This window comes from Ustilago hordei, assembly GCF_900519145.1.
Source record: "Ustilago hordei strain Uho2 genome assembly, contig: UHO2_contig_01, whole genome shotgun sequence".
NCBI classification, from domain to species: Eukaryota; Fungi; Basidiomycota; class Ustilaginomycetes; order Ustilaginales; family Ustilaginaceae; genus Ustilago; species Ustilago hordei.
In genome coordinates this window covers 2,637,488-2,658,227 of record NW_024545270.1, presented here as the reverse complement: position 1 = coordinate 2,658,227, position 20,740 = coordinate 2,637,488, and the positions used below count along the sequence as shown (strand labels likewise).

Genomic DNA, 20,740 nt, shown 5'->3' with positions numbered 1-20,740 from the left:
CTCACAAAGCCATTCCCATCTCATCCTCCACACTTCTTTCCATAGGCGATAGACAACCACATCAAAAATGGCAGGCGGAAGCTTCGATCTAGTAGCCCTCGGCAACCCTCTTCTGGATATGCAGATCCGTAACGGAGAAGCTATGCTTGAAAAATACAATCTCAAACCCAACGATGCCGTCCTGGCCGACGAAAAGCAACTTTCCATCTACAAAGACATCGTCGACAACTACAATGTAACCTACGTTGCCGGTGGAGCCGCTCAAAACGCCGCTCGATGTGCTCAATACGTTCTCCCACCCAACTCCACCGCTTACCTCGGTTGTGTTGGTAAAGATGATCTCGCTAAACAGCTCCAGGCAGCTAACGACAAGGAAGGGCTCAAGTCGATCTATCAGTTCTCCGACGATCAGCCTACGGGTTCTTGTGCAGTGGTCATCACAGGACACAACCGTTCTTTGTGCACTAACTTGGGTGCTGCCGAAAAGTTCTCCAAGTCTCATTTGGAGACCGAGGAGGCACAGAAGGCGATTAAGAATGCTAGATTCTTCTACCTCGGTGGATTCTTCCTCACTCATGGAGTCGAGTCTGCTCTTGTTCTGGCCAAAGAGGCCAAGGAAAGGCATGTCTCTTTCACAATGAACCTTTCTGCTCCTTTTATTCCCCAATTCTTCACTTCCCAAGTCGACCAGATCGTCCCCTACGCCGATGTTATCTTCGGAAACGAAACCGAGGCTGAAGCTTGGGCTACCGCTCACAATCTCGAATCGAAGGATCTTAAAGTCATCGCTCAAGCCATTGCAGACTTCGACGCTGCCACTGCTAAAGCTGAAAAGCGAGTTGTGATCATCACCAACGGTTCGCAGCCCACCATCCTCGCTAAGAAGGGCGAGAAGGAACAGTTTGTCCACGAAACTCCTAAAATCAACCCTGCTGATATCGTCGACACCAACGGCGCTGGTGATGCTTTCGCCGGCGGTGTCATCGGCGCCCTCGTCCTGGGTAAGAGTGTCGAGGAAGCCATCAATGTAGGTCACAAGTTGGGTGGAATGTGCATCGGCCAAGTTGGTCCCATTTTGAAATTCCCCAAGGAGAACGTTGTTTAAGCGCTCCAAGCGTCGATAGATATGGTTGCTCTCAACATAGCTAACATTGCCTTTTTTATGTAAACGCCCATTATTATCGCATTCTAGGGTGCTCAACATACCCATCCTCCCTTTCCGTCCTGTAATACAAAGTATGATACACTGCAAGAACCGACATTCTTAGTGCAAAGCAGCATCTTTGTTGAGTTGAGGTGACAGCGAAGCACATTTTCAACTTGCAGACTAGAGCTCAAACCTGACCACAGTCCGAGGAATCAGTCTCGCATATCACAGCAAGATGAGATGATGGAAACGCGTTGTAGCAATGGCGATATACAAATACAAGGAACAACGGAACCGTAGAAACGAAGCAGGTAAACGTACAACGTACATAGCTTCACAACAAGAAACGTGAAAATGTCCAAGGCGCCCAGGGTCGGGCAACGATCAACAACCAGTCAACTTATTCTTAGGCCACTTGTGAGGATAGACCGTGTAGTTAGGGTTTGTGTATAGATCCATGTGATCCTGAATGTACTTGGCAGTAGGATGGTCAGGAGGGTCGCACGAGATCCTATCGGTCTGACCATCAAGCTGGTAGACCCTGACATAATCGACCGACATGGTGGCAGGGAAAGTGACACCTCCTGTACCAAAATCGACACGTTGGAAAGTAGGTGCCATGCCCAAGTTCATGATGATGGTCATGGGCTCTACTGAGACAGTTCGAATACCAATGTCCATCGGTGGGTTGGCAAGCATTGCTTTACCGTTGACCAACCACGAAGGCTTGCCACCTACGTACCATGTGATGGAGCCGCTACCGTCCTCGTTCCAGTCTGGGTGGTATTCAACACCATAAGTGACATACTGATCGGAGCTGTCGACGTAGTCCACATCAGGAATCTGCGTGAGTGAAGAGACAGCCTCTTGGTACACATTGCCCTTGTACGTGTTGACCTGAGTAACATCATCATCCCAGATCTTGACGGCTGCCGAAGTGTTGACCCATTCATAAGACAGATCGAAGGGAGCGATCTGGTAGGACTGGGAAGCGTATCCGTGCGAGACGCCCTGATGGTTCTGGATCTGTGCCTCAAGAATATCGAGCTCTGGCGAGGAACGAGCGACAGTGACGTCAGGACCAGGGTGGTCTTCACCCGGGCAAGTGCAAGCGGGAGATCGCATGCCCGAGAGGAATGAAACCTGGCCACCGACCGAGTAGGTACCTGTGGAGCGAATAGCACCCTCGGGACCAGTGCCATTGATCCAAGTCTGGTTGCGAAGGATACCAGCATCGCAGCTGGCGTAGGAATAGGGCCACATGCCGTCCGTGGAACCTGCATAGCCTGGACGAGCGAGATTACCCATGAGCCAGAGACCTGGCCAGTAGCCGGAAGTGCTAGGCGAACCAGGCATCTTCATCGAGAACTCAATGTATCCACCTTGGAAGCAGAACTTGTTCCAAGACTGAACCATTCCAGACTGGAAGTTGAGATTGTGTGTGACCTTCTGCGTCATAGTGATGGTGAGGGCACCGCCAGTGGTGTTGACAGCTTCGGGCGAATAGTACTCGTAATCGCCTGTGGCGCCATAGTAGAGATCGACGGCCTCCCAGAAAGGATCATCGCCTGGCCAGAAGGTACGGCCCTCCTTTTGGAACTCGTCGGAAAAGACGAGATGGTAAGAAGCACCGTCAGCAGCAGAGGTGCGTGTGAGGGCAGATGGAGGGGTATCGGGGTCAACGAGAGTGAAAAGAGGCAGGTCGGGAACCTGACCAGAGCCGTTGGTGCCACCGAGGTTGAAACCTCCCTTGTTGGATGCATCGTAGAGCTTTTCGAAATGTGAGATGATGGGGTAGCCGGCAAAGAGGGTGACAAGACCGACAACTAGCAGGAGAAGTGTGAGTGTGTTGAGGATACCACGAGAAGAGAGGGCATGGGAACGACTCTCCTTTTTCCAGTCGTGCAAGTCGTCGTCATCTTCAGGACCTGCGTAGAGAGATTGTCGTGGACCTCCGCTGGTAGCCTGCTTGGAGGACTCGGTGGACTCGGTGTTGGTGGCGGCGTGTGTGGGTCTGCCATTGTTTTGGCCAGGTCGTGCTTGATAGCCAGTGGCGGGCAAGAGACGCTGACTGACGGCGCTCTCCGCACTGGAGAAGTAGGCGGAGTGAGTTTGGGACTGGTTGGATGAGATGGCGCGAGTCTGTGAATATGTGACTTGCTTGTAGGACGGCATGGCTCGTGATGATTGCTGCTGCTGCTGCTGCTGCTGCTGTCGACCTGGGACACTTGGATAGTTGCCGCCACTGTTACTCGTGTGGTGGTGTGCGTGTGGAGAACGTCGCGATCAAGATTGAACACGCCGAGCGAGGGGAACGAGGCTGTCAGCCCCCCGCGAGGGGCAGACAAGGTAAGAAGGCGCAGCAGAACAAGCGAAGCGCCGATAGGATAGCGGAAAGGCAAAGGAGAGCGACAAAAGAGCTGCTGGATTGCGGAGGCGTTCCGACGAGGCTGGCTTGATGTGCTGCTGTGTCTGGCAGTGGATAGATTGACAGATTGCATTTCAGCTTCGAAAGCTGACAGACAAGGCTTGTTTGGCCAATCCGACTTGGGATTGAGAGTGGGGCAAGAGTCGGCGGAACTGAGAGGCTGGGTGTGCAAGCCGAGGAGAGGCGCAACACTGCTCAAGTGACCAGAGTAAATGAAATCCAGAGAAGGGTTCAAGGCCGTCGGCTGCTCCGCGGCAGTCCAACTCATCGTTTTCCAGCTCGGCTAAGCCGTGGCTCACATCTCGCGCTTGAGCTCCAGGAACGACAGAAAAGACGCGAGACGGCGGGCGGGAAGGGTGCGCATGCATTGACCGCAGGTTGAGCAATTCAAACCAAATCACAAATGATTTTCGTTGAGAATCGACAATTCAAACTAAACACTTGTCTGTATTCCAACCAAAACCTAGTGCAGGCACGGCGCTACATTACTCTCACTACTCTTTCTTTCCGCGAAAAACGATGCGCAGCGCCTTTCGTCTGAGATCATAGCCGAGGTCAAAGACAGCCATATCTTTACCGTGCGGATCGACCTCAGCCGTGCCTGACCGCGTGATCTGACAATCATCCTAGCAGCAGCACTGCTTGACGACATCAAAGAGCGATTGTAGCTCTACACCGTTGTCCAAGTGCGTGTGTGTGTGTGTGTGTGTGTGTGTGTGTGTGTGTGGCTGTGTGTGTGTGTCGAGCCAGGAAGGGCAACATGTGCCCCACACTCGCAACGTCCGGCGAAATTACCACGCCCGCTTTGGCACACCTGTGTGTGTTTGTCTGTCTGAGTTGAAATCCCGCGTTCGAACGTCTCCACTTTCTTCTCACTTTGCTCTCATTGCTTCCCTCCCACCATCACTACTTCACTGCCCTCATCATCGCCGCCAACGCAACAATGACAGAATCAACTCTCCCCGGGTATGCACACAGCACAACCACCGTCGAAACCGTCCCTTCCTACACCGCTGCCAACACAACCACCCATTTCCCCACCACCCTACCATGCACTCTCACAGTCAAGAACCTCGATCGTAAGCGTGACCCCATCACCTTTGTCGACACCAACGCTGACGAACGAGCCGTATTCGAATTCGTTCAGCTGGACTACTCGCGTGAATCGAGTTTCGATGAATCTCTCTATCAAAACCTCGTAGGCAATGCGAGCGAGATCTTTTCTTCTCCAGTGAAACTCGTTGTTTCTGCCGAAAAGGATGCTCCCTTCGCTGTAAGGAAGCACCTCGCTTCTTCGGCGTACGAATTGATCGAGCTCGCGCATGATGGAAGTTTTGGAAGATGCACCAAGATTAGCACTAAAGGAATGTTCAAGAGCAAGTACTATCTTGAGAAGGCCACATGCAACCATGCTTCCACTTCTTCTTCGTCTTCATCTCCTGCGATTGGAACACCCAACTCGCATGATATCTACATCAAAGGCTCTCTCAAAGCTCTTAATGTTTCCCTTCGACGCAATGCCGACGGCCAAAAGTCAACCCTGGTAGAACTGATCAAAGGCGTACACGCAACAGTTGCGCACTTTGACTCATCCATCACCTCCCTCCCCTCCAGCATTCCTGTGCCTTACCTCGTAGCATCGCTCTACGCAGCTATCGACACTCATCGCGAGCACTATCTAACCTTCACTACGGATGAAAAACTCGATGAGCTTCAGGCTAAAGTCAAGCCTTCTACCTGGGACAGTCTCTTCTTGCAGGCGGGACAGACGAGTAAGAAGCAAAAAGAATTCTCGCAGCAATTGGAGAGCGAAAGGAAAAGGGAGTATAATGAAGCGGTGCATAATAAGTGCGCTTATCCCAACGGGATAATTCCCACTCAAAAATCGGCCTCGACTTCGAGAAGTAGATCGAGGGCCGCGAGTAAGTCGAGGGACGGATCGAGGACTGCTAGTCCCGCTCCGGGGCAGATGGGGCTGCCGAGCGTGGATGGTGCTGGTGAGCGTACGGTTGCGATTGGTGAGGATGAGGACAGGGGTCGTCGTTGAGGAAACAAAGCTTACTTTGGAAGCCTGCTGTCCACCACGCGCTTACATTGTGTTAGAGGTCCGCGGCTCATCGATCAAGTTGGAAAATGTTACTATACCTGCAATATACGTCCCTCTTTTACAAGACACGCCGCCGAAACTGTGTGACGACCTCTATGCACAGACTGCTGAAGATAACGATCCAGCAGGACACGAAAAGTGGCATAAGTCGATATGAAGAGAGATCGGGTAGAACCGATCTGGTGACTAATCGGGCAAAGCCGATCTGATCGGAGATCGGGCGGAGCTGATATAACAGGAATCGGGGACTGCTGGGTCCCACTCGTTGTCGTACCTTGTGATTAAGTAGGATGCTCCCACCTCTGGCATGTGCCGACACCATGTATATATATATCAAGCAGAGAGCTCGAGGCTACTACCATGTTCTCTTCAGGTCAATATAGTATAGTGTTTTTGCTCAATAAGCTTGAACACTGTGCTTAGACTGTTGTCGACCGCTGAGTGTCGACACCCGTCCTTCTATTATTATTTCAACACAGACATCGAGGCGCAAATCGAAGATGAAGTGTCGACAGCCACCATCTGTGTGAGAACAACAGTGCAAACACATGAAAGGCCCACGCTTTACTCTGCACTCTCGCCCATGCTTTGCTACCTCCGGGAGCCGATTCTGCCTGCATTCAACAGCCACAATCCGGTCATGAACCAGTGTCATCTCTCGAATCGTAGCAAGCACTGCTAAATATAACGATCCAGTAGGAAGTCAAAGTGACGAAGGATCGGGCAAGATCGATCTAGAACGTAATCGGGAAAGCAGATCTGATCATGGATCAAGCGGAGCCGATCTGACTAGAGATCGGATACAACACAGACCCACTCATTGTCAAGCTAGGTCATGAAATAGCAGACTCCCACGTTAGGTATGAGCCTCACAAATGTATATATATCAAGCTGAGAACACTAGGTTCTCACCACGTTCATCAGTCAATCGAGTATATATGTTTCTGCCCTAAAACAGTAGTGACATCGTACTCGGACTCTCCCCGATTGCCACGCCTGAGAAATCCCACAGTGGGTGTCAATCGATCTTGGCTTCGTCCAAGTGGGACCAGCACTTTGAGGTATGAAAGGAGGTCGTCTCCCACTCGTCGTATGATCCTCTGAAGCAGCAACACATCCCTCTTTGTTGCCTCAGCTGTGGAGTTGAAAGCATAAAAAGCCCTCCCCTTTCCCTTTTGTTCCTCCCGAAACATAACCCTTCTCCAAATTGCCCCTAATTCCCTTTGCCTCTCTCACCTGCTTGATTCGTAGCGCAACCATGGTCGCAATCAACACTCTCCCCATCCTTCTTATGTCCTTTATCGCCATCGCCATCACCAGCACCAAAGCAGGTGAACTCGTCATCGAATACAACAGCGACAATTCCCCCCCTCGTCATCCTCTATTTTCTTGTGGTTAGTCCTCACCCTTCGCCTTTCCACCTCTTTTTTATTTTATTTTTTTATTTTTGTTGTGCTGACAATCGCTTTTTTTCTTCATCGCTCATCGCTGCTCCCCTTTCTCTCGCCTCTTACCTCGTCTCCGCTGAACGTTACGGCCTCGCGTGGAACAGAAATCAGGTCCTCCGTTTGTCGTAAAGCTGGCCACTACACCAACCTGAACTACTACCCCCTCAATCTGGACCTTTTCGTTTGTCACAAACCTATCCTGTTGAAGGCTTTGTACGATTATCTCGATTTCGGTCGTAAAGCCTGGGGTGAATTCGTCTCTACTTATTACGTCACTTGTCCACCTAGCGACAAAGAATGTTGGATCAAAAGCCAGGGAATGAACCCCAAACTTGTACAAAAAGTAAGTTCCATCAGCGATACCAGGAGGAGGTCCATTGAACTTTGACAAGAGAGAGATGAAGATTACTGACGCTTTATTTCTGGTTTGTGGCCTGGTTGGGTAAAACAGCTGGTGCAGGCAAGGATCGACCAACACACTTTTTGTTTTGCACGTGTGAGTTGTTGGGATGCGAAGGATTTGGATAAACACTGTTACAAGAAACAGTATGATTGAAGATACTTTTACGTCGATAGAGGCTCCTTTCGAGAAGATCGACAACAACTTGTCTGAGCTTGCGAACTGGGCTAGGTCGAACGTTCAGCCATTCATCAACTTTTCGCCACCTTTTTTTTGCAGCCACGGTTCGAATTCATTCACATCATTCATCATCAAATAGTTTCTGTTCTGCTAGCTTGCTTGCTTGTGTGCCGCCTGAGTGTGTCAAAACGCTCCCTACTGATGCTCTGCTCATGCAGGATCCCATTCGCCAGTGACACTTGTCGATCAACAGCCATCAACGTCGATCTCTCCCCAGCTCCCTCCCCTCCAGTGCACCAGGTGTATCAGGGTCGAAGATTAAGTAATCAATCACACCGTCAAACGTTGTCGCCAAGTCGAGCATGGCGCCTCCTCCAGCTTCCGAATCACATGTGTTTCAGTAACAGCGTTGTAGGGTTGTTTGCCGACGTTGCGTCAAAATCAGCAACACCCAATGGCAAGACGAGCAACAACAACACCCCTGTACTCCTGCATCAACCATCATTATGTTGTCTGCAAAGCGTTGTTGGGTGCGGGAGAGGAGGTCGTGGCTTATTCAAAGCTCACACACATCACCTGCTGTGCCTCAAAGTGGGAGCAACGCTAAATGAAGTAAGGTGCCAAAAAAAAGGGGCTAGCTACTGTATACACATAGGGTGTATCGCTGTGCTTCCTTGCTTCATTTCCTTTTGGAGCGCTGCACTATGTATAAGAGCCGTATTGTACAAAGGCGCTATTCTCGGTTTTCTGTACCATCGTGTCCACGACCATCACCATCATCGTTACGAGCGACAGTCGAACTTTTCGAAGATGCGGTCCATCACGGTCAATCTTTTCGGCGTTTTGCTGCTCATTGCTTCAACTAAAGCAGCAGCAGCAGGTAATGATCCAAAAGCAAGCGGAAAGAATGTTGTCGTGTGCAGTAGGTACCCACCTCCGTCTCCTCACCTTTTCCGGCATACTAACACCATCGCCTAGCTCTTCCTACCCTTTCTCTTCATAATATGCTGAATTAAAGCTATTCCAACATGCACCGATTCCCAAAAGATCTCGAACTTAGCTCGAGGCATCACTTTCTTTCTGTGCAACGCACCCCCCAACTCGCCTGCTCCTAGGGGTATGCAATTCGCATATGCATCCATCACTTCCGACTCTGGTTTTCAAGCTCAACTATACGATTATGATCCTATCATAGTCGATACTTATTGGATCAGAAAAGTGAGTCTTACTCCCACTCCCCATCTCCAAGCTCTTGGTCGGAAGCTGAGGAAATTTTTCTTTTTGGCGGTTTTAGTATCTGGAACCGTTGACGAAGTGTAATACTGATCCAAATGTGAAGGTTGATTGCTGGGCAACTCCTAAAGCAGGATGTGCTAAAGAAGCAGCAGTAGGGGGAAACGCAGTAGCAGCTACAAACGATGCTGGGTTGATGGCTTTACCCAATGTCTAGCTCGCCTAAGCAGGCCCTCTTTGCATTGATGAATCTTACGTTAGCATTTGTTTTCAAAGTTTGACGTCTGAGTGGATGTAAAGAACGCTGGTTCATGTGTTTTGTTGCTTCTCGATAGGATCGCTGTGGCAAGTGATCGGCAGAAATAGTTTAAACTCGATCGCAGTCCCATACTCGATTTGCTGAGATAGGATCTTGCGATGTGTATACAGTATACGGCACTGCACAGTCATGCTGTTTGCGAAAGACAAGCTGGGAAGAAAAGAAAAGAAAAGAAAAGAAGATAAAAAAGATTTAAAAAAAAAACCCCCCCGTTGACACGCGTATCGACAGCAGCAACGTCTTTCTGCCCACATTCTGGTTCACAAGCGCAAGTACAGGCAGAAGAAAGGATTAACGAAGTGAATAAAGGAAGTAAATCGGGCATCGCCGTGAAACACGAGGTGTCGAAAGGGGGATTAAATGAAGCCAAAACAGAAATGAAAGGACCGTACTAGGGGAACAGCCGAGGACGAAGGAGCTATAAAAGCTGGAACCATCGCTGAGATTGCTCAAAGGCAACCGTTCAGTTCTCCTCCTACTGCGACTTGTAACAGTGCTTATCAAGTCCTTCCATGTCCCAACAACTAACAGAAGCATGACAATCGGTTTGTTCCCGGATTCCATCCTTGACCACCTGTGATCACCGACATCGATACAAAAGCAAATATATAATGTTAGTATACATTCTCTTCTCTTCTCTTCTCTCCCTCCATCTTCCGCACTGTCCTCAGGAGTGCGCAATCCTGAGCACAGTGAGGAAGAGTCTCGCGGGCTAGACTTCAGATACTTACATTCTCAATTTTGTCAGCAGTCATACCCTTACACTTGGACTGACAATTCAGGTCACCAGCAGGACAACTAACGTAATAAGTAGAAATAAACTTTCCTCTTTTTTTAGAGCTCGAAAGCCAGTTGTAAAAATCTTTGACAAACGATGGATCGTAGCAAACTCCCAAGTTGAGGTTGAGGGGGTCATAGCGAAGACCTGTGTAGTTCGCGGGCTCTCGGCAGGTGCGGGATTTGATTTCTGCGAGCATGAAGCAAGCGTAAGCGAGTGAGCACGAGCAGAGGCAAGCATCACCCCAGAAACAGCGATTTCCACACACACAAAAAAGCGAGATCAATGTCAATCCAAACATCCAAACACCCACCCAAAACCACAAAGTGGCAAAGAAGGCATCAAATAACCCAAACGAAAGTAGAAAAAGAGATGTAAGCATCAGAAAATCGCGACAAACCCCCAAAAGAACGCCAACCTGACTTGAGCTGGGGGTGAGAACATACCGCAAGCGAACAAAGGGTTATCAGGTTTACCAGGTTCAGGGTCGTTATCTTTGGTGCTGACGTCGACAGTTGTGGATGGGGCTGCATGGGCTATTTGCATTGCTGCAAAGGCCATTAGGATGAGGTTTGGGGTGGGTTTGAATGAGACCATTGTTGCGATATAGCACGAAGGAGAAGGAGAGAGCTGGAAAAAAAAGTGGAAAGAAAGGGAGAAGACTGAGTGAGTGAGAGGGGAATATATATGTCTTTTCGAGCAATGACGGGAAGGAAATGGGAGGAAGGAGAAGCAGGGGTGAGGTCTAAAGAATACGATCCAGCAAGGCGTTGGTGGGAACATGGGCAAGGGGAGCAAGACCTAGGACGTTGCTTGGTCCCGTTCGATGCCACACTTGAGCTTGATTGAATGGTAACGCAAGTTGTGGGAGCTGTCACATATCGACGATGCAAGCAGTTGACGATGCAAACAATTCATGAACACAGCAGGACATGGTGGGCAAAAGCGAAGCCTACCCTCAAAGCACGGACATCAGGCTGTCGCCCTCATCTGCAGTTCACTCCTCTCACTTTACACATCACATTAACAACTCCTCAATTCAACCCATGCCTCCCCAACCCCAACGAATAACATGGCTTGCAGACGTTGAATCGTAACATTGATATCGTATTCATCTGCAAATCATCACTGCTAAGTGAAATCTTTGGGGAACAACAAGTCTTCCGGCATAGTATCTAGGCAAGATAACCATTAGCCTTCAACCACTCCTCAACATCCTTTCCATCCCTTTCAACCCACCTAGCCTTTGCCCTAACTGCATCCAAACCCTGGCTCAACCCCATCGAGAACTTCGCGGTATCCTTACCCTTAAAGAACTCCTCAACCTCCTTTGCATCCTTCTCACTGCTGAAAGCGCTGAAAGAGTACTCGATGAGTCTGCTAAGCGAAAAGTTACCTGCAAACCTCTTCGAAAGTACATCCCATCGATCCTTAGTAGCGTTCCAAATAATGCGTCGACCCTTGGGGTTACCCGAAAGAGCAGCGAAGAAGTACATAAAGTCTTGCTCCTTCACCTCGTTACTGTAAAGGAACTCGACGGTGCGGTTGAGCAATTTGGGATCGGAAGAAGCACCGAGGGCCAACATGGCAGCGATCTTGTGGGTGGGAGTTTGAGGTTTGCGGTAAATGGCAAGGACTGCTTCGTATTCCTTCTCGCTACCGTGTTCGACGGCGCGAGAGAAGACGGTTCGCAACAGATCAGGGTGGATTTGACTGTCGTCTCCAGTGGAAACGAGGTGTTCGAATCGCTTCTTGATTTCGCTCAGAGTCCACTCGTCTTCACCGTTGGCAGCAGCGGCAATGGCAACAGCACGCAACTGCTTGAGATCGGGCGAGTCGTTGGCGCCAAATTCGAACCCGAGCTTCTTGGCAGTAGGACCAAAGATGTCAGCACGCAACTTCTTGATAGCATCCTGAACCTTGGGGTCCTGCTCCCACCAAGCACTGCTGAGAGTACCGAGATTGAGCGACGAAGCCGAGTTGACAAGGTAAGTAGGGTCGTTGCGAAGAGCTTTCAGAAGCGAAAGACCGCCCGAAGTCTTGCCGTAACCAGCGGAAGCAAGAGTGAAGGCGTCCGAAACGAGACCGACACGGTCCTCGAGCGACAATGCCGAATCCTTCTTGGCAGCTTCCTCACCGAGCTTGGCGAGACGCTCGGGAGAGTAAGCAACACGGTAAACACCAATAGTCTCGGCGTTGAGCTTGTAAGTGACATGCTTGGCATTGGCAAGAGGGATCTTAACCTCACGCTCGCTCTTGAGGAAAGCTTCACGGTCAACCGAGACCTTACCATCAGAACCGACAGTCTTGAGCATGAGAGGAACATACCACAGAGTCTCGTCCTCCTCAGGAGTAGGGTCACCGGTCGAGAGGAAACGGTTCTGCTTGATACGCAAACCATCGGCCTCTTCGGTGACAGTGAGAACGGGGAAACCCTGCTTCAAGATCCAGTTGGCCATGATGCTGGCGATATCACGACCCGAAGACTCGCTGATACCGTTCCAGAGATCCTTGGTGACGGCATTCGAGTAGAGGTGCTTCTTGAGGTAGATCGAGACACCTTTGAGGAAAACATCCTCGCCGATCATGTTGGAAAGCATGCGAAGGACACTGGCACCCTTAGAGTACGAGATAGCGTCGAACACCTGGTTGATGGCATCCTCAACATTCTCACCAACAAGAGGAACCTCAATAGGGTGACTGGATCGCTTGCCGTCGAGGTCAAGAGCGCGGTCAAGATGAACATTGATGAACTCGGAAGCCGACTCCCACTCAGGGAAGCATCGGTCAAGAATGACGACCTCACCCATAAGAGTAGCGAAAGCCTCGTTAAGCCAGAGGTTGTCCCACCAGTCCAAAGTGGCAATGTTACCGAACCACTGGTGAGCCACTTCATGCGACTGAACACCGGCAGTGCGCTTCTGACCCTGAAGGCCGGACTTTTCAGCATCGTAGAGGTAGACCGAGGTACGACCAGTGATGAGACCCCAGTTCTCCATGGCACCAGCATCAAAGTCGGAGGCAACGAGGGTGTCGAGCTTGGGAAGCGGGTAAGCGACGTCGAAAACACGCTCGTACTCGGGCAAAACCTTGACCTTGACATCGAGAGCGTACTGAGCCTGGTGAATGTACTCAGGGGTAGTGTAGACCTTCATAGGGATGACCTTGCCGGTGAGAGGGCTGGTGTAGCTGCTCTCGAGGCTGACAAAGGGACCGTTGGCCCATGCAACGAGGTAAGTCGAAACCTTGGGAGTGGTAGCGAACTCGGTGAGGGTCCAATCGTCGGAGGCAGTGGAAGAGGAGACTTGAGTCTTACCCTCGGTCTTGCCACCCTTGGACGAAAGCTGGTTAAGGCCGAGCTCAGCAGCACGGAGAAGCTTGTCCTGCTCGACTTGCGAAATGTGCTTGGAGCTGACGACGTTCATGTTGGCCAGAGCGGTGGTCTGGTTGCGGTGGATCATTCGGAAGGTGTAGGTGGCCTTGAGGTTGGGCTCGTCCCAGGTAGGGATAGCACGACGAGCAGCAGTAGGCTCAAATTGGGTGAGAGCGTAATAGCCCTTGTTCCCCTCGTGCTCCCAGGTGGAACGGTAGTAGCCCATCATGCTGTTGTCAATGTCGCTAGCAAAGGCAACGACGATCTGTGCCTTGGAGCCCTTGGGAAGCGCGTTGGGAAGCTTGGCAGTGGCACGCTCATGCTTGGAGTCAATGTCGAGAGCAACAAAGCTCTTGCTATCGGTCTTGAGGGCCTGGCTGAGGACGAGCGACTTGGTAAGAGCGAGCTTGGAAGCAGCGTTGAAGACGATCGAGTCGGTCTCCTCGAGGACGTCTAGGTCGATGGTGGCGGTGCCGGAGAATCGGAGAGCCTCGAGATCGGACTTGAGGGTAATATCGTAGTGTGTGGGAATGACGTTGCGAGGCAAGCGGAACCACTTGGAAGCGTCGGTTGCGTCAGTCATGGCGGAAGAGACAGGAGCGAAAGCAGGGTCTGCAAGGGTACAGGTAGCGTGGTTTCGAAAGAAAGTGGTACAAGCGGCTGAACGAAGCGACTGCCAGGCGGTGTCAAAGGGCAACAGAATGGCAAAGATGGCAGCAAAGAGAGAAAAGGCGAAAAAGAGGTGAGCCTTTCTGAGACTGAGCGAGGAGAGAGACCACATGGGTTGATCTGATCGGCTCGGCTATTTTGTTGATCGTTTGCACTTCACGCTCTGCACAGGTGTGGGGAAGAAGCTGTCAACAGGTAGTGATGCCAAAGCAAGAGCCAAGACGGGTTTTCTAGAGGGAGTGCATCGCATACCTTTGTGAGTTGCTTAGAGACCGCGGGACGCAGGTGGGCTTTGCTCTGAAGAGAGGATGAGAAGCTGAGCGTGGAAGGGAAACGAGGAGCTTGAAGGAAGAATGGACGTGGAGCAGGAGAGAAGGCTCGAACGGAGAAAGCAAGGAGCGAGGAAGATTTCATCTGCAAGTGTTGAAGGAAACACAATTGGTGGGCGTGAAGCAAAGCAAAGCGGCAGAAAAGCCAAGAATATTGTTAGCTAGCAGAGCGAGACCAACCAGAGACCAGAACGCAAACAACTTACGCAACTCTTGGCCGAAATTAACACGCACTTTATGATGCAAGTGGATGAAACCGACCGGAAACAGGAAGGGAATTCGATCGGAGATGATGGTGGTGGTGACGAGGATGGCAAGATGCCGACGTTGACGACGCTTCGAGTCAAGGCACAGCAAGGGCGATGTGCTCAGTATGTTGCGAGATCTCAAGGCGCCAAAGCAGCAGAAAGTGGCAGACGACACAGACTTTTCTTCGCAACAAGGCACAGGCTCAGTTGAACAGCAGCAGCAGCACAACACAAGACAGCTTTCTTAGCAGCAAGGAGTCGTCTCCAAACGAGACAGACGTTGTGCAGAGAGTTGTCACTTTTATCTTGTCTTGCCTTCAAGAGCGGCACCGTGCCCGTGTGTGGTCCGTGCCCCAGGCTGACCTTTTGATTCTTCTCTTTCCAATTATTCCGCCCTGAAGAAAGGAGGCTGTTCTGCTGCCGCTTTTTTCGTCTTGCGCAACTCCACGGCGACGAGTAGGTAAAGCAACACAGCTGGACCTGCCAATTTTCTCTATCGGATACATTCCCACTGTCGAAAAGTCAACACCAACAACACGCGCGCAAAGGTCTTGTGTTTCCGCACAGGGTCGCCCGATCCAAGGTCGCCCGATCCAATCCCCCCGATCCAATCCCAACTCCAGCCAGCCTTAGAGCCTGAGAAGGATAGAAAAAACCACCTCCCGTTTCACCGATCCGCGAGTCTAACGGCACACTCGGTTCCTTCTCTGATACAGTAGAATCTTCTCAAGTTGATAAAGCTCGCTTCGAGAGTTGTCGACGTGGATGCTTCTAAGCATGAGACCAGCTTGCTTTGCTCCGCGTCCGCAGCGTTGGGCACATGGCCAACGGCATTCTTGAAAGCCGTCTTCTCCTCCGGCGCGATCTTGATTGGTGATAGACGCTTTCCATCGCATGCTTGAGCTGGCCGTGCTCCTCTCCAACACAGCAGAGCATCGATCACTCATGTCTCACAGCCAGATATCAGAGCCAAAATAACAGACATTCTAGAGATGCAACCCAGTCATCGGGAGGGATATATATGCTTCTCATTGCCTTGTACTTAGTTGCCCTCGAGCATCATCGTAATTGCTATCTGTCTCGCTGCTCCTCGCTTGTGCATGCCTCAACAGAGAGAAAGTTCAGACTGCATCCCTTTGGTTTCGAGGTGAGGCAAAAGCCAGAAAGGAGAGTAATGAGAATGCTATGCTAGAAAAGAAAATGTCACTGAATGCCAAGACGCCAAATCCATGAATGCTTGATGGGTTGCCCCTCGATCAATGACCAAAGTAACCCGGAGGAGGTGCTTGCTGATGCAAATTGGTCGTGCTGCTGCCAGCCGACATCTCATCATGGATGCCGTTGCCTCGGTGTGGCTTTCGCACACGCAGCTGACGAGCAGGCCATCCTGCGTAGACAGCACCTGCTTCAGCGATCTCACCTGATGCCACCAGTGTGTGCTCCAACAGCATCGAACGAGGTTCCATGCTGGCACCCGAGAGCAATCGACTTCCCGAACGCATTGCGCATCCATCACCAATGCGCAACTTGTTCAGACTGAATCGTCCTCGCGAATTGATGTGTGCTACAACCGAAGCGTCATCGATGCTAACCCTGTCGCCCATCGAGACCAGCTCCGGCTCTGTCAATTGAAGCGACGGCTTGCCACCAGCCCAGATCGCACAGTCCTTTCCGATCTTGGCGCCAAGTGCTCGCAAGTACCACACTGCAAATACCGTTCCAGAGATGTTGCCGTAGATGTGTCCACCGAATCCTTTACCCAGAAGCTTTTGCAGCGTGAGGTGCAGCTGCCAACGCTGGCAGTACGACGACTTGTCCCAGTCGTAACGCCCCTCGCGACGTCGTCCGATCACCGCCCACTTGGTGCTAATCGTCCACATGAACGCCAGTAACGCCTGGATCGTCAGGATGATTACAAACAGAATCGCAATCACCGCGTAAATCAGGCCGGGTCGGTACCAGTGGTCATCAAAGAGGAAGCCAGCCTTGGAGAATTCAAAGTCCTTTCGCAGCAAGTTGAGGATGAGCACCGTGCCCACAGCCGCTGTAGCCCAGTAGGCCGACGCAAAGATGGTCATACCGACATTGATGACAACCAGCATCAGGTACGGGAATACGAAGAAGTTGGCCTGTCGCTTGTAGAATGCACGTCCGAAAGGTGTGATGGTCTCGTCGTCACCGCCCGACACCATTCCTTCGCTCTTCTCGGGCACCGCCTTACCGAAGCTAACAGCTTCACCGTGCTTGGAGCCCATCCATACACTGCCTTCCTCGTAGTGACCGTTTCGTCGAGCCAAGGCACCAGATCCCATGACACACTGTTTGCCAATGATAGTTCCTGGCAGCAAGACGACACGATCCGCAATCATGGCACCTCGTCCAACGCGAACGCGAGCCCAACCGATACTGTCCGATGTGAACACTTCGGATCGCGAGCCAAAGACGACATCATCACCAATTTCGAGCAGTTCGGGATCGGGGCAGTAGATGCTCGAACCAGGCCAGTAGACACGCTTGCCGACGCGTGCACCCATCGCACGGAAGATGACCGATGTCATCTCGTAGTGCGTACCCAAGATGGCGAGAGCACGACGCACTCGTGGCTGAGACAGAAGCTGCTGGTTCATCCATCGACGGAAGAGTGCATACTGTGTTGCGTTGCGCATCGAACCCTCCTTGTTGAGACCAAGAGTGCGCTTGATCAGGATACCGAAAGCCAGATTGATGAGTGGAGGCATACCGTTTCGCACAACACGAGCGACGTAATGCCATCCGATACGACGAGGGTAGGCGAACCAAGCAATGACACCTTTGACACTGTCATGGTGATCAAATGCGAAGGGCTGGGACAGAAGCATGAAGAGAGAGGCGAACCAGGGCACGTAACAGGCAAAGCGGACGAAAAAGATGATGGGGTATCCAATCAGACCCTTGAGCGCCCAGTGAGGCTGAGGAGCGTTGTTGCGGTTGTAGGCAGCGTAGGCATCCGATGAAGGCTCTTCGTGCGAAGAGGACTGAGGGCCCCAAACTGTTCCGTCAGCGAGCCTAGCACCTGGAGAGATCTGAGTGAAGGTGTTGATAACACAGTCGCGGCCAACGATGACGGGTTCCAGTCTAAAGTAGCCGTTACGCTCGACACAGAAGCCACGAAGCAGACACTTGTCGATTCGAGCGCCGTCGTGGATGGTGATCAAGTCGTGCTCGGCAATCTTGGCAAACTGGTCAATCTGAACATCCGAGCCAATCGACATTCCCAACAAGCGGTAGTAGGTCTTCTGCAATCCAGGCGTCATCGCAAAGAGACCCTTACCGGCAGTCTTGAGCGACTGGTTGACGAGCCACCATCGAAGGTGATAGTTGCACCACATCGGGTACTTGCCCGGGCGGTACCTGCCGATGACGACCCACTTGAAGGCGATGGCAGTGACGGGACAGATGATACGACTGGTCAACCTGGCAACGATAATGGATGCCAACAATGCACCGACACGCTCCCAGAAGATATCACGAATGTAAAAGGCGGAGAAAGCGAGACCGTGCAAGATGACGGTCCATGTCCAGGCAGCCTTGAAGGGATAGAAGAAGAGGAACGGAATGGCTTGGATCAAGAGAACCCATGGATGGGTTTGACTGCGTGGCTTGTAGCCGTGGCTCTGGAAAGCAACGTCTTCATCCTCGTCGTAGCGGTGGGCAGCGTAGGTGGCACCGAGAGCGCCCTTGTCATCGTAGCCATCGTAGAAGTGGTCTTCATCCTCTTCATCCTCACCCTGCTCGTCATCCACGAGATCAGCAATGCCTGCTACAGTCGAGTTGTTGAAGAGGGTCGAGACCTCGAGAGACACGCCGGTCTCTTTGCGGATGAGATGCACCAATCGACCCAGCAAGAGACTGTTACCACCGAGAAGGAAAAAGTCGGATTCGGCCGTGATGGAGCCAGCTTCTGTGTCGAGAAGACGGGCGATAATGTCTCGGACGATCAAAGCGGTGCGTGTCATGCTGGAAGCGTTCTGCCTGCGCACCTCGGCCTCCATGGTCTCGAAATCGATCTGGCCGTGGTTCTTGGCCAAAGGCTGTCGGAAGACGTGAAGCGGGTTGGGCACTACGTAACCGTGGAGCACTTGGGCCAATGCTCGGTCGATGTCGGCTGCATCGTAGTCAGCATCCTCCTCGACCTGGATGAAAGCTTCTGGCGAACCGTCACGGCGCTGACGGACAGCAGCCTCGATGATGCCTGGAATGCGGTAGCAGGCACGCTCGACAGCTCGGACATCGACAGTGACGAGGCTGCATGGGATGGGCTCAGAGAGCGGAACCTCCTTGCCCGGTGCTTTGGCTTCAAAGTGACGCTGAAGAGGGGGAACATCGTCCGAAAGCGGACCGATGCCGAGACGGGTGCCGAGCTTGATACGGAGGGGTTTTCCTGCCTGATTCTTGGGAAGGTCGTCCATGTAAACAGCAGCGAATGGCCACTTGGATGGGTGCAAATGAGATCGAAGCATGTTGTGCAGCTCGGCAAGACCGACTCGTGGCTGGTTCGGCACGGGTACGATAACGATACCGATGGTCTCTTGCAAGACATCGTGCTCGATGGAGAAGGCAAGACACTGCTTGACACGATCCGAGCAGGCTTGTGTGATGGCTTCCTCAACTTCGAAAGGTGAAACAACCTCACCACCTTTGTTGATGATCTCCTTGGATCGACCTGTGATATAGAGGTATCCATCTGCGTCCATATGACCCATGTCACCCGAGTCGAACCAACCGTCAGTGGAGAAAGAAGAGGTGTCGAGAGGCTCGAATGGATCGGCTGATACTTCGTAGCCTGAAAAGGTTGGCAGACCTCGCACCGAGACGGCACCAGTCTGGCCGAGGGGCAACTCGCGTTCCTTGTCGAAGGGATCACGAATGGATAGATCGGGACCGCAAGCGACACCGGAGCAACCTGGTCGATCGAGCTGGTAGTTGGTTGGTGGCGATGCGATGGGCATGCACTCGGTCATTCCGTACGAAGGAAGCACGGCGCATCCGATGAACGTCTCCTTGAGCTGGATGGCAAGCGATGGCAAAAGACCGCCGGCTGCGTTGGCAATCATCTTGATGTTGGTCTCTTTGGAGGCATCGACACCTTGGGGCTTGGATGCAAGAATGGCGTGGTGCATGGTGGGTGCAGCATAGTACCAAGTAGCACCAAGCTGCTTGGCAAGTGGCCACCAGGCGTTGGCATCGAAGCCAGCGCACATGATTGCACTTCCCGCCGAGAAGACGGGCGACCAGAGGTTACGAACGATACCGCCGACGTGGAAGAGAGGCATCATGTTCATATTGACACTCTCGGGTCGAAGATCCCAGGAGTAGACGACACAGCATGTACCAACGATGAGATGTCGTAGCGAGTATGGCACCACCTTTTTCTTGCCCGAGGTACCGGAAGTGTGGAGAACAAGACTCTGGTGCTCGAGAGCGTGAGGTTGAGAGGGACGTCGGCCCGATGTGGATGCAACGCCATTCTCGCCGAGGAGCGACATGTCAAAGATACCTGCAGGACCTGATGTTCTTGGCTCGACAAAGACGATCTGCATGTTGTCCTGGTCGCGAAGGGTATGCAAACCGAGACGTTCGACTGCATCTCTTGTAGTGACGACGGCTCGTGCACGGAGTCGAAGTGCATCATCGCGCAACTCGCCGGCTGTGCAACTGGCGTTGACAGGTGCACAAGTGTGGTAAGCAGCGACGGAGAGAAGAGCCAAAGCATTTTCGGGACCTGTTGGCAGTGCCATCATGACTCGGTCGTTGGGACCAAGAGGCGACGCGCCGGATGAGCATGGTAGGATGAAGTTGGAGACGAAAGATCGGATGTGACGGTGTTCGAGAGGTGGACGGGAGAGATCTGGCGACCAGAGTGCTGGACTCGAGGTGGAAGGAAGACAGTCGATCAGGGTGGATATTCTGCCATTGTCGGTGACATGTTCTGCGATGTGATCACCGAGCGACCTGGTCTTTGGTCGCGGTGGAAGGCTGTACAAGAAGCCGAGAGGAAAGTCTGCGCTCATGCTGGGCCAGCGCTAGCGGGTGTGATGATGA

General features: G+C 51.9%; 7 protein-coding genes across 7 annotated transcripts; 3 read left to right on the top strand and 4 right to left on the bottom strand.

Annotated features, from left to right (window-relative positions):
• Positions 1-67: 67 nt before the first annotated feature.
• Positions 68-1,105, top strand: UHO2_00720 (putative adenosine kinase; the record flags this gene model as incomplete). Its single annotated transcript, XM_041557340.1, has 1 exon — positions 68-1,105. One exon carries the CDS (start codon positions 68-70, stop codon positions 1,103-1,105), a length of 1,038 nt encoding a protein of 345 aa, XP_041413274.1.
• Positions 1,106-1,531: 426 nt separating this feature from the next.
• On the bottom strand, positions 1,532-3,322 carry UHO2_00719 (uncharacterized protein; the record flags this gene model as incomplete). The annotated part of the gene is made up of 1 exon (XM_041557339.1): positions 1,532-3,322. The coding sequence occupies one exon, from the start codon at positions 3,320-3,322 to the stop codon at positions 1,532-1,534; it is 1,791 nt and encodes a 596-aa protein (XP_041413273.1).
• Positions 3,323-4,518: 1,196 nt separating this feature from the next.
• On the top strand, positions 4,519-5,622 carry UHO2_00718 (uncharacterized protein; the record flags this gene model as incomplete). Its single annotated transcript, XM_041557338.1, has 1 exon — positions 4,519-5,622. The coding sequence occupies one exon, from the start codon at positions 4,519-4,521 to the stop codon at positions 5,620-5,622; it is 1,104 nt and encodes a 367-aa protein (XP_041413272.1).
• A 2,898-nt stretch (positions 5,623-8,520) lies between these two features.
• On the top strand, positions 8,521-9,160 carry UHO2_00717 (uncharacterized protein; the record flags this gene model as incomplete). Its single annotated transcript, XM_041557337.1, has 3 exons — positions 8,521-8,632; positions 8,729-8,928; positions 9,026-9,160. The coding sequence occupies 3 exons, from the start codon at positions 8,521-8,523 to the stop codon at positions 9,158-9,160; spliced, it is 447 nt and encodes a 148-aa protein (XP_041413271.1).
• Positions 9,161-9,737: 577 nt separating this feature from the next.
• Positions 9,738-10,637, bottom strand: UHO2_00716 (uncharacterized protein; the record flags this gene model as incomplete). The annotated part of the gene is made up of 3 exons (XM_041557336.1): positions 9,738-9,836; positions 9,994-10,229; positions 10,487-10,637. 3 exons carry the CDS (start codon positions 10,635-10,637, stop codon positions 9,738-9,740), a joined length of 486 nt encoding a protein of 161 aa, XP_041413270.1.
• A 578-nt stretch (positions 10,638-11,215) lies between these two features.
• UHO2_00715 (putative AAP1 - alanine/arginine aminopeptidase) lies at positions 11,216-14,194 on the bottom strand (the record flags this gene model as incomplete). The annotated part of the gene is made up of 1 exon (XM_041557335.1): positions 11,216-14,194. The coding sequence occupies one exon, from the start codon at positions 14,192-14,194 to the stop codon at positions 11,216-11,218; it is 2,979 nt and encodes a 992-aa protein (XP_041413269.1).
• A 1,721-nt stretch (positions 14,195-15,915) lies between these two features.
• Positions 15,916-20,709, bottom strand: UHO2_00714 (uncharacterized protein; the record flags this gene model as incomplete). The annotated part of the gene is made up of 1 exon (XM_041557334.1): positions 15,916-20,709. The coding sequence occupies one exon, from the start codon at positions 20,707-20,709 to the stop codon at positions 15,916-15,918; it is 4,794 nt and encodes a 1,597-aa protein (XP_041413268.1).
• Positions 20,710-20,740: the final 31 nt, after the last annotated feature.